The following is a 12,914-nucleotide window of genomic DNA, read 5'->3' on the forward strand; positions in this document are numbered from 1 at the left end:
TAGTATTTGCCAACTGCGCTACAAAGGGAATGTGCTCAGCTCCTTAAACTGTTGGCACAGCTGCTGCAACCTGAGCAATTTAAGAGGAAACTAAAAAAGATGCAGTTAAAGAAAATATATAAAGTGAAGATTTATTTATGCCAAAGCATGCTGCTGTGAAATATTCACAGCAGCATGCTTTGGCATGCAAAACTAATAAGTTAACTTTTCAGCAATGACACACTCAATGTGTCACAGCTTCAGAGAGTTTAATCTAAAGAGCTGGTATTATAAAAACAAGAAAAATTAGCTTTGAGGAGGATAAAGATGATGGTGGTGGTCTGCATGTGCTATCAAATCAATGGGCTCTATCTCTGGGGTCTTTAAGTTATTTAAAACTTTTAATCTCTCACTTGAGAGAAAGGTTTTGACACTGTTCCCGTTGTGACGTCACATCCAATGATGAGTGAGCAAAAGCCCGCCCCTGCCCAGAGAGAGCATACGGAAAGCATGTAATTTCTGTTGATGGAGTCTGTATTACAGCAGAGTGAGACACAAGGGCATGACATTGGATGTGGTCTTTAAATACTAACTACCCAGTGACCTTTTAAAACAAGCACTACAAGCTATTTCTTTCTACCAAGATGAAGGAATAAAGTATCTCTGTGTTGAGTTAACTGCCTTCTACTAGGTTTGAAAAGATTATATTTTGTTCTGAAAGTTGGAAATGATCTTTCTGTTTAGAAACATAATGTTGAAATCTCAATTGTGTAAGAGCTGCTTCTTCCCCTCACATTGAGGATCAGACTCCACTTTACAGATTGCTTTGTAACTGCTGTGTTAAGGGGCTTTCAGACACGATGCAACAGCACCACTTCTCTCTGAAACGTATTACTTCCAATGACTTGCACAAGGCCACAATGGATACGATGCAATATCTGATGATATAACTATAATGAAACTTTTTGCCAATGTCAGGTACACAATTCCTATAGCTTAAATGACCCCCCTGACAGCCTGGGATCCAGTGGAGGAGGTATATAACATAATAAAAGGTCTTCAAGTAGTAAACTGTTTTCTGTTAGCTTTGCATATTAATCTTGGAGAGACTCTAAACCCTATATTTTTAATATTTGTTTTTCCAACAAAATTCATATTATTGTATTAAGTTTTTTGGGGGGTCAACTTTGTCAGTTTTTCTCAGTTTGTATTTAATAGTTTTATTTAGTCAAATGCTCTGGCCCCAAGTCATGACAAGCTAGACCTGGTGGGAAAAACGATCGTCAGGGAAGCTAACAGCACAACTTTGGTAGTAAGTTGATATTAAACTGTCCATTAGTGGCTCATTTCTCTATACTAACTTATTAAATTACTCTCACATAAACCTCTTCCTCCCCGCTCCCATGGCCCCGCACACAGCCACTGCTCTGCTCCTCACATAACTTTTTTTAAATACTCCATACTTGAGTGTACTGCCCCTTTAAACTCCATGCCTACTAATTTTATTGTCACTAATTCTCATGGGAAAGTTTTAGAGGCAATTTTTAAGTTGAACATTAGTTCATGTGCCATATTTGAGTGCATGTCAGCCTGCGTCATTATATACCACATGAAAAGCTTTCATAACACATACCTGTAAACCTGCATTGCCAGGGTGTTTTTTAAGTAACAGAGCTTGCCATGGTGTCTCACACGTATTTCTCTCATATGCCCTTCTGTTGGTTTATTTTTATGGTGCGGAAAACAAAACAACCCACATTTTAAAGCTCTAGGATATTCTTTTGAAAAATCTTGCTGGAGGGGTGTGTTCAGACAAGCAATAATTGTGACTGAATGTTATGTGTAAAAGTCAAGGTATAACAGTGGCAAAGTATCACAGCAAATCGCTACAACTGGCCAATTACGAGGTGTGTAGAGCATATGTCATGTCACACTTTTTTACTGTGAAGTCTGACACTTTTATTGTGAAAATCACACAGAAAACAACACAAGGGAAAAGGAAAAGGTACCACTTTCTTTCTTTCTTTCTTTTTTAAATGGTAGAAAAAAAGTTATACTTTTTAAGAGCTTCGTTATTGCATTTTAAACAGTCTGCTGACAGTGGTGCCTAGTGTCTGACGATCAGAACCAGACAACTGACACAGGATGGGTGTGCTGGTTTCCTCAACCAGCCAAACAAAGGACTTGCATCTACTTCTCTTTTACATGCAGCCAGCTGAAAGAGGAAGTGACAGATGGGGGGAGGGGAGGGAGAGGCAATGGGCTAAAGCAGGAAATTGCATCAATTCCATATGCAACACAGTTTTCAACCATAATCGAAAATGAGAGAGAATGACAGATGTTAATATGCAAGCAATGAAAGGCTTGGAGTGACAGCTTAGGTCTTTGATAAAAGACATAATCACTTAATTTAATGTGTCTCAAGTATAACAAACCTTACTCGTTGATTTTTACACAGCCTATGACAGACATTAACTAAAATTGACAGGCAGCATAAACTGATTTCACAACCCCAAGTCAAGTGTTTTGGTGCAATTAACATGTCAGTGTTCATTCAGCTGGTGTTGCTGAAGCATGTGGAGAGCGTTGCCATTCAGGTGAATCTGATTTGTGACCTCCAATATTGTAAATCTGACAAACCTAAACCATGTGAGCATTACAAAGGTGCGGATTCATCTCACTGAGCTAATAAAACCCTACTGTTAACCTTAGTTAGGGGTATGTAAAATTTGTTTTCTGGTCTAGATTAAAGATTCCAGTCAAGAGCATGGATTATATTTGTCCTTTTGTCACACAGCAGGTATTACGACTGCAACAAAGACACTTTTCAATTAGAGTCATGACCAGGCAGCTGTTGCAACATTATCACCCTGGGTCCCCTGGGGAGGGTAAAAGACAAACCCTTAATATTCCTACCATGTTATTATCTTAAGCTTGATCCCTGCTGCCCAGAGTTATGTTAGGCACCTCACTTTCTCCACAGCAAACAAGGTGTAAGGTCGGAGGTGACTCTATCAACTAAGATTATGTCTAGATGAAACTGGCTATATTTCCAAACTCAAATTTTGTTCCAAAACATGCGTCTATATTTTAGCTCATTTCTACAATTTGTATGTTGAGCTGCAGAAAACAAACCAAAAGGAACAATATACCATTTCTGTTTCAGCCCTATGTGTTATTTACAGAACTAGAAAACGGGCATGCCCGTATTGAGTTCATACAGAGTCTTACAGGCTTAGAAGGTGATGAAATTTATATCACTGATACTGTAGCAGACACGGAAAGCGTAAATTGGCCTTGAGGTTGAACTACTGCTACAATCTGTTAGGTTATCAACATAATTGTATTTCTAAAAAGCTCCCTCTGTCTCATACCATCCCAGAATTCTAAGATTTAAATACTCCAGAGGGTGGTTTGTAAAAATATTTTGGACAGGGAGCCAACATGGAGGTGGCTTAATGTAGATATAAACTCATATTGGAAGATTTAGAGGAGTAAGGAAGGACAATGGGGAAATAAACTGTTATATTGTGTATTTCTGGGAGAGTGACAGCTCCACTTTCCTCTGCTGTCTGCTCTCTGACAGCTTCACTACATTTTGCATCGCAGCAGCACACTGTCACTCAGCACAAGACTCAGAGGCACAGTGATTCGGCTGATGGCATATTTGCAAGATTAAACCTCTGATTTGTCTCACCTTTTCGTCAGCTAGAAACTGCATTTTTGTCCTTTTTTCAATTCTTGTCAAACATTCGTGCTCTTCCTTCTCTCAAGCTGTCAACTGTGGCCTACTCTCTGCTTCCAAAATAATTTATAAACTCATGAACTTTTCTACTAACATATTGGCCCATTTTGTCTTGTTTCACCCCCACCTCACCACTAATGCTGCCCACCTCCCTTTCAGGATCGTTACGGCAGAATGAATCAAACGGTTACAATGGCCACTGAAAATGTTGTGGCCAGATTTTTGGCCACACAGTTTGCGTATTCATATTTACAGCTAAAGCCAACACATAGGCTGAGAGTGCAGCCACGGAGCACAAGACGTTCCAGTGGAGAAAAATGACAAGATAACCCAATGGTGATGATAGGGGAAGTGAAGTGAGCGTATTTCCTGTAGTGGCAAGAATAAGGAAATGGATTGTGGGAGGGAAGAGATGGGATAATAATTTACTGTATGTGTTTTAACATGGTCAGATAAAGAAAGAACCCACCCCTTGAGTTCCCAGAAGACACTTAAGAATGTAATAAATGTAAAGAGGGTAACGCTGACATTTCTGGCATCGCCTTGGGGTTCAAGAACTCCTCAGAACACTAGCAAAATAGGCAGCATTACAGTGGGCACTGTATGGGTTTTATAGCATAATGTCAATTACATTTGGGCTGAAACTGAAACATAAAGGTCTTTCTGGCCTTAAGGCACAATATGAGAGAAAAATAGAATATATTACTCACTGGTGAGCATTATCTTAATGGGTCAGTTCAGTACAGAAATATATATTTTTCTACCTCTAGCAATATCTGGCCATGCAGATAAATTTGGTTTTACAGCTTTTCAGCTCTCCACTAATGAGAACTGCTTCCCCAGCAGAACTCAATGGAATATTGTTTGTGGTGTTCACATCATTGCAGAGAAATGCCGATGTCTCAGTGGAAAAGATCTGAAAAACTCTGAAATACAAAAATATCTATATTGCACCCACTCACATAAAGTTGAATGTTTCTGGTTTTCTGCAAATTGGGAGGAATTGGTCCTTTAATAAAATACCAGGGAAGCTCCTTATTTTAGCTTATATCCATCTCTGTCTCTTACTAACACCACTTGCATTTTGCAATAGTTCCCGTGTTTGTGCAGGGCTGTCTGCAGGCCTACATGATGCAATTTCTACTTCTCCCTCCTACACATCATCAGGGGTAACTTGTGTCATAATGAATTAGGAGGAGTTCATGATCTACTTCTGTGTCTTCACACCCAGTGGTGACCAAAACAGAGGTGAATCTTGAGGGCTGAAATCATTACAGTTACCATTAACACAAACAAAAGAATTGTTTTTCTAAACTAAAATGTTGATCGCTATGGGGCTGTAGTGTGTTCATGAAGCACTAGAAATAATGTAAGAATAAAACAAACTCCATGGTTGAAGCAGTACTGGAGGATTTGCTAAGCTATCAGTATTTCCAGAGCAAAGAGGATAGTGCAGCTTTGTCCCTGTGGACTCGTAGTGAGACACGCAGTCTGCAGGAGCCAGCTTTATCTTCAGAGCTCTCCCTGTAATTGCATGATATTCAGACCCTCCACATACACACTCACAGATCTTCTATCCAGTGCGTCTTACGGCTAATTGGGCAGCACCGTTGAGTAAATAAGCATAGGGTGGCAGCTCACTTAATAAATCTCACAGAACTGCACATTTTGCTAATTGTGATTGTATCAGTATGGTTTAAATGCAGCTGATGCTAGGATGAAATTTCTAGAAGAGGTGTGAATGTGTCCCCTCGCCAGAAGAGACACTGAGACACAGAAGAGTTTATACCTGTGGAACAGGTCAGTGTGACTGACTCTGTAGAGAAACACAGGTCTCTATAATCAGAGTCCTGTAATTACACCTGACACCCACTAAAACTCTTCTAGTGACTTTAATAAGAGGGAGGAACTCAGTGTGTAGGCAGTGCTGACCACACGGGCTGACCAGCAGTGGTACGTGTTGCCCAGTGTAGACATCAAACATGACTCTCAACAGTAAATATGTGGCTGTACTTGAGACTCAAGTTTGGGTTTCAGTGTGGTTCTAAAACTTACCTCATTCAGCAAGAGATACGTCATGTCCTATGTCATAAATCAAGACCATTTTAACAAATGCTGCGAAAAGTATGTACAATGGTATATATTGTAGTGTTTAAATCTTGCTGATACTTACTTCATGCCTTTTTCATACCATAAGGCTGTAACCTGTGATGTGTTTGAGAGGAAATGGAAAAAGAACTGGGCCTGACAGGAGCAGCTTTCAAGCATTTTGCAGACCAGTCTAACACCTCTAAGTACCAACTGGCAAAAAGATAATGGGATCAGATCAGACAGAGGCTTGAGTTCGCTGCTTCTCTTACCATACTATCACAGGAGCTAAAGCTCAGGTTTCCCAGCTCAAGTGTGCTCAGACTGATATGGTAGCAGTGGCTGAGCTAGTCGATAAAGGCCCTCGCTCTCTGATCAATACTGTGTCTGCAGTGCCCTGCTAGGAGAAAGTTACCTAATCAAAGCATTTAAGACAAATGAAGGTAACTGTTTGTTCTCTAGGACCCACAGGGGGAAACTCTGTGACAGTTACAACTCAATAACACTGGGTGAGCTAAAATCTCAGCCGGTAGTGTTTGACTGTGTTTTTTCACTACAACAAGGAACTAAAATACTTATTAATACTAGTTCACACATAAATGAATACATGTAAAATAACAATGATTCTCAAAGAGAAACTGTGCTCAGTCACTGAAAAAGTGTGGGTTTATATTTAAAAGCTCTTTCTGTTTAGTAGTGAGGCTAGAGTTTACAGTAAACAGGTTTCCATCTTCCTTTAATGCACCTCTGTCAAACAAAGACTCTGTCATTAAACATGATTCAAAGGGTGTTATGAATTACTTTACTGTCTGAGCCTTTAAAAGACCATTACTGAAAAGATAACCTTCAACTATTTTCATACCACAAGTTTATCTGATTAGCGCTGTTTCCAGGAAAATCAATTTCTGATACAAATAGACAGGTTCTAATTTTGCTGTCTAGTAAATGTTGTATGTTTGTCACTGACAAATGAAATATGCAAATTAAATGTTGTCCTACCTGTCAGCAACAGATCACACCTTTAACATCCAGCTACAACTAATTTATTCACCCTTCAAGGGGATATTAGAAAAAAACATGTTCACAAACAAACGTATAAAGACAATTAATTCCCACCAACATTTTTTTTACAGATCTTAACTTATTTCACAACTTTAACTTGGATAGAAAAAGTATCAGTATATAAACTTGTAACATCGGTGCTTCTGATGTGAGTGCTAAATATATAGATTAGTTAGTGTGCGAAAGCAGTGCGCATGTGTGGGTTAAATATTCAATAAATTTAGTTTTTATAATGCCAAATCAGATATATTGCGTTAAGAGATAGAATAAAACCAGGAGTGGCTATGAGACCAATATCTGTGATCCCCTGCCACAGACAAGACAGTGACAGACAACTTATGCTTTGCATGTCGCTGTTACGAACCACATAACTTCACTAGATGTTGACTAGAAGTCTATTGCCCTACTTCCTGAACAACGCAGTGGTGAAGTATGCCGATTAATAAGCGAGAATCCTCATGGCCACTGCAAATACATAAGTGGAAGAGAAAATGACCGGTTTCATATTGTGCTTTTTTTTTTTCCATTTGTGGTTTAAAAACATATTCAATGTTGGGCCATAACATTGACCAGTGTTGATAAAAAGAGTCATGGTGGAAGTGTTGCACAAGCTTAGTCGTTACATCCTCTCTCCACACATACATAATACTACCCCTGGCCTCGAAACATTGATACCATATTCCCATCTCATGCAATGAGCGATGTAATGTGGCTGTTGCCTTTATTTTATGTTAACCATTTTATGCTTTGATCATGGATTAAACTAAGGGCAGGCTAAACAGTATGTCGGCCTTACACCGTTATATGTGGCAGCTTTACTGCAGTGACCACGGGCAGCTGTGTAATGGAATCTGAGCCAATTCAACACTGTAGCAACAACCAAGCACGAAATTGAGCCTTTAATGTGTAGTGCAGTGCGTGCCTTCTATTTCATGTAATAAAAGAACAACACATCTACTGTCCACAACATAAATTAATAACACAGCTGCCATATAGTTTATTTTTAAACTCAAAACAGACCAAGTTGTTTCTCTTCTAATTACGTATAAGCATTTTTTTGCCACAGTCAGATAAAACTGCCTTTACTTCCCTTCACGTATCACCTTTACCCTGTCGAGCTGACAGTTGTGTATTGCAATCAACCCCCACATATTCTGTACGCGTCTATACACACATGTCAAATATATTTTCCACACATCTAGATATTTGTGCTACAGGTACCCATCTCCTTTGACTGTGTCCTCAGGCTTCGTGTTTGCATTCAGTATGCCAACGTATTTACATAACAGAACTGCATTGTGGAAATGTGTTTCTGTACAATTACCACTTAAATGTGTGCGTGTGTGTCTGTGTGCATGCCAACAGTGAATCTTGCAGAGATGTTTTCTACTACCAGGCTCATGAAACTCAGTACGCTGCCAAAAGGAACTTTTCATTTGTGCTGAGCTGAAAAAACACTTTCAAGCCAAAGAATAGAGAAACGTCAAGTGACGTGAGCAGCCGCTTTTTTGTTGTGGGTGGGGAGGAGATTAAATGTCAGTCAAAAACTAGAATCAGCGGGGAAGCCTGTGTATGAGTGCTTCCTGTTAATGAAGGCTAAAGCCTTAACAGAATGGTCCGGCTACATTAACTAATGACTTTCTCTAGGGACAACTCACAAGACAAACAATCGAATACAGACTTGTTTTGGTAAAGCATAATTAGAGAAAAGCTGTTACCATGGAAATTCCTAATTGCATTCGTTTGTTAACACTAAGTAAAACATCGAGTGCCAACGTTTCGATTAAGCTTTCAGTGGTTAGACTTTACGAGGTGTGCTTTATAAAGGACAAGGGACTTAAATTCAAAAGTTAAGCTAGATTGGGCAGACAGCACAGTCTGCTTACTGGTGTGTCAAGAAGGAAGCAGCAAGACTTTTCTCAGCTGTTCCGACAGAGAACATCGTGGCAGATGTGAGTGCTGAAAACCATACCTGAAGGCGTGATGTAGCACCTCTCGAACGACATCACACCTCCATCACACATACTACTACTCAATAAGTAGATTAGAATTACAGCCACGTCTGCAAACTCCAAAACTGCATCTTTTATTCTTCATCCTTGAAATTCAACCTAATTACACTGAAACACTGGGTATTAACTTAAATCTATTATTAGTACAGTAAGACAACCATGCAGACACTATAAGAAAATCAATGTTAAAATGAGGTTTGTTCAATGTCAAGGGTATTACGAATGCACAATTGCATTTCCTCTACAGGTAACTGGAATAAATTTCTTTTTTCATTGACAAAACATTCCAGTTTTACATCCAGGCACAGCTTTTGCATGCTGTGGCTTGTTTTTTCAAACTGCACAAGTCAAGGAAAAACTTTTACTTGCATGACATGAATCTTTACGTACAAATTCATGAGCCCTTCGTTCAGATTCAGACCTCTCTTATAATTCCTCTCAACCCTCACACACACTGCACCGGATGGTAATTACTGATATGAAGCCTGCTGTACAGATCAGAGTATGTAATTAGCCTTCTAACCAGGGTCACAACTCAACAACCAGCCGTCGCTTCAAAGACCCAAGAGAGAAAAACACAGTATGTGTTCCCTATCAATTTAAGTCAAATTTTCTGGTTTCTGTCAGGAAAGAGAACGATAAATCAGTTTAGTGATTCTGTGATCGCCACGCTGTCACAAACTGCATAGTCTGTAATGAGCACAAAATACATAAAGTCCCCTAAAATACTTGTGTGTGTGTGTGTGTATGTGCTTACCAGTCAATTTTCAACATCATATTTTACAGCCTAATCATTTTCAAGAGCAAAATCTCATATTCGGAACAGCCTCATCTAGTCGCCTCTGATACTCACAATATAAATATTAGTTTGAACATGAGCATATGTTCAGCAGCATATCTTCAATAAAATCACTGTCTATACAAACAAGATGACTCACTGTTTGTTTAGAAAATTACATTGATACCCTTGAGGTGATAACTGGAGTTATTCCTGGAAAGTAAATCAATGGGCTGGAGAGGAAACATCTCAGGGAAGTACGATGTATTTGTTTCAGTTTTTAATTCATACGAACTATTGATAAGCAGCCAATAATTGAGAATCACTACTTGATTTTTTTTAATGCATCCCTGAGCTATCAGGTAGGGTTTTCGAGCTTTACGGGCGACTGTCCTACAAAACAGCAGATAGCAGTGATTAAGAATGTAGGCTTTGTGGAAAGAGTAAGGATGAACTCAATCAAACAAGCAATGTGTCCTCATCCCTAATTATTTAGAAAGTTAACAGAACCAGGGAGGCATCTGAAAGCCTGGGAACCGTCAGGGCTGTGCACTCACTATCCAAACAGCTGTCCGCTCATTATCGGCCAGACCTCAGCACGTCTGACCCCCTCAGTCCAGTCCCAAGTCAAACACAGCGAACTGTGAGTGTTCAGGCTTCAGCATTTCAAAATGCAAGTTTCCACACAAGCTTTGCAAAACAGGGAGACGTGCAGCCGGGGGGGGGGGGGGGGGGGGGGGGGTTTCAACACCAAACTCAGCCAAACGTTTTTAACAAAAGCCCATATGTTTATGGCAAAACAGGACCTAGAAGGAAGGCTGGGTACACAAGGGCACGGTGCTTTTTAAAACACACACACACACACACACACACACACACAAGGTGGACAATGGCAGGTCAAGTTCACAGGACAATATCAGAGTGTTGCTGGTGAAACACTTCTTGACTGTGAAGGCCATATGTCTGAGGGCAGAATAAATATCATATATATAATAATAATAATAATAATAATAATAATAATAATAATAATAATAATAATAATATCACTAAATCTCTGTTCTATTCATATGTTACATTAGTGGAAATGTTAGTAATTACTGGGGCACTTGAGGAAGCCGGTGTCAGTATGTGTGTGTGTGTGTGTGTGTGTGTGTGTGTGTGTGTGTGTGTGTGTGTGTGTGTGTGTGTGTGTGTGTGTGTGTGCGTGTGGACTCACCCAGCAGCAGCAGTTTCACTTCTCTCGCCGCCTTCTCTCCATCTTCCCTCAGGTTCTTATCAATCATTTTAGACCTCTCGGCCGCGGCTTTATCTTCCTGACTGACTGTACAGCCCATGGTTCCCAGTGCACGCTTCAGGTCTGCTGTTTAGTGGGGGTAATATCACCTGGGAAAAGATTAACAGCTGGGTCCGGACCCCCCCCCACAAAAAAAAAAAAAAAAAAAAACACACACACACACACTGTTTTTTCTTAAAGACGAGGGTTGAAGCGGAGCAGGGCGACTTCCCTTTTTGAAGAGCGGCGACAGCAGTGACGGAGTCCGTTCATCCGCAGGGGGGGGGAGACGAAAACAGCAGGAAAGAGGTGAACTTGAGTTTCTCACCAAAGTCCCGACGACTCGCTGCTCGGTTCGGTCACTTTCCCAGCATTGGTGGTCTCTTCTGAGAGTGTGTGTGTCCGTGTGTGTGTGTGTGTGTGTGTGTGTGTTTAGGGGGGGACGAGCTTCAGGAAACTTTTCGAGGACTGACTGACTTTCAGCTAAGACGCTGTTTCCTCCAGCAGATCATCAGAGCAGGTTGAACACGCCGAAGACGCCACGAAGTTCAGCCAAAAAGTATTTCCAGCATGTGAAAAGCGAGCGCACCCAGGTCCGCGCCGCCCGCACGCAGGAGATTTGTCTTTTCCTGTTAATATCTGTCTCTGTTTTGTTTTTTTTATTATTTCTTTCTCGTTTTAATTCCTGTCGCCGCTGCGCATTCCTTCCCCCCGTGTTGAGATTTGAGCACGCTTGAAGCCACACCCGTAGCCGCCGTGAAGTTCCCCCTCGCTCCGCCCGACGAGCAGCGAGGCAGCGCCGTCACCGCCCAGCTCCCGACGCAACAGCGGCAGCGGGGCGGTGGGCCAGCGCTGAGACACAGGGCATCCTGGGAAATGGAGTCAAATTCAAGCCCGTTTCAGTCCATGGTTGGAATTCATGCTGTGTAGTGCCTTAAGTGGCACAGTAAGAACTTTATGAAATAAATATAAAATAAATTCTTGTGATGCACAAATATGTTTTTACAGTGTTTATATGTGTTTACACAGCATCCGACCAGGAATAGCACAAATAAAATCTAGTCTAGTCCTCTAGTCTGAAACTACAGAACATGGACAGGTGTGGACGGTGTAACCAGCTGATTAAAAACTTCAGTTCTAAGAAAAGTCCTCCAATCGTGTGTGAAGATGGTTTGTGATGGGATTTAATTTATATTTTGAATTCAAGAGAACTTTGTGAGGTCTAGTTTGTCCTAATCCACTTGTGGGATTATGTGCACAAATAGATTATTACATGTATATTCAACAACTGTATGATCACTTATACGTCATACATGAAGTAGGCAGACACATTATCAATGCATGATGTTGTTTACTGTATGGGTTAAAAATGGTAATACCAGTAATGAGTGTTGTTCTTGTTTTACTGTAAAATGTGGTGGACATGACATGGTAGCTATGGTATGTGGGTGAAACAACAGATATTCTGCAGGCTGGTTGCAGCTGGTGAAAGCCTTCTTGGAACAGTTATTGCTCCCAAGCTGCTGAAGATGTCCTTCATCGAGTCTAGTTGGCTGTAAGATACCTGAAAGTGCACATTTGGAGTCTTAGTATTAATAATATTAATGGTGTCTTAATAATACAGCAGCATCCACCTATGGGTGCCCCTTAAATTTAAACATGTTCATTAATGGATTTAACAATGTGTTGCACTGACACCCAGTGTTTGAAAGGAGTACTGTAGCATTCACAATATAAGTTAGAGTCGTCAGTATTAGTATTAGTATATTATCAGTATTAGCCTGATGCATGCCTGTTTGTTGAGGGTGCAGAACCAACTTTTTTCAGAAGACAGTTTACAGACTGTAGCATTGTTGTCTGAGAAACTTAGCATGCTTCTTTAATCTCTGTTTAAAATATAGTACATGTTGCTGCAGTGAATTTGGCAGTGGCAGGTCGGCCAAAGTGCAACATAAATAGTCCTGTTTCAGTTGTCCG

At 40.4% G+C, this 12,914-nt stretch overlaps 1 protein-coding gene across 1 annotated transcript in view; it reads right to left on the reverse strand.

The window, feature by feature from the left end:
- The window catches only part of LOC113153366 (guanine nucleotide-binding protein G(i) subunit alpha-2-like), a 43,684-nt gene extending 31,991 nt beyond the window's left edge, over positions 1-11,693 (reverse strand). Inside the window, exon 1 of the mRNA XM_026346959.1 lies at positions 10,881-11,693. Coding sequence (XP_026202744.1) covers positions 10,881-10,998 — 118 coding nt within the window. The 5' untranslated portion in view covers positions 10,999-11,693. The remainder of the gene's footprint in view (positions 1-10,880) is intronic.
- Positions 11,694-12,914: the final 1,221 nt, after the last annotated feature.

Source organism: Anabas testudineus, chromosome 5 (genome assembly GCF_900324465.2).
Source record: "Anabas testudineus chromosome 5, fAnaTes1.2, whole genome shotgun sequence".
Taxonomy (NCBI): domain Eukaryota; kingdom Metazoa; phylum Chordata; class Actinopteri; order Anabantiformes; family Anabantidae; genus Anabas; species Anabas testudineus.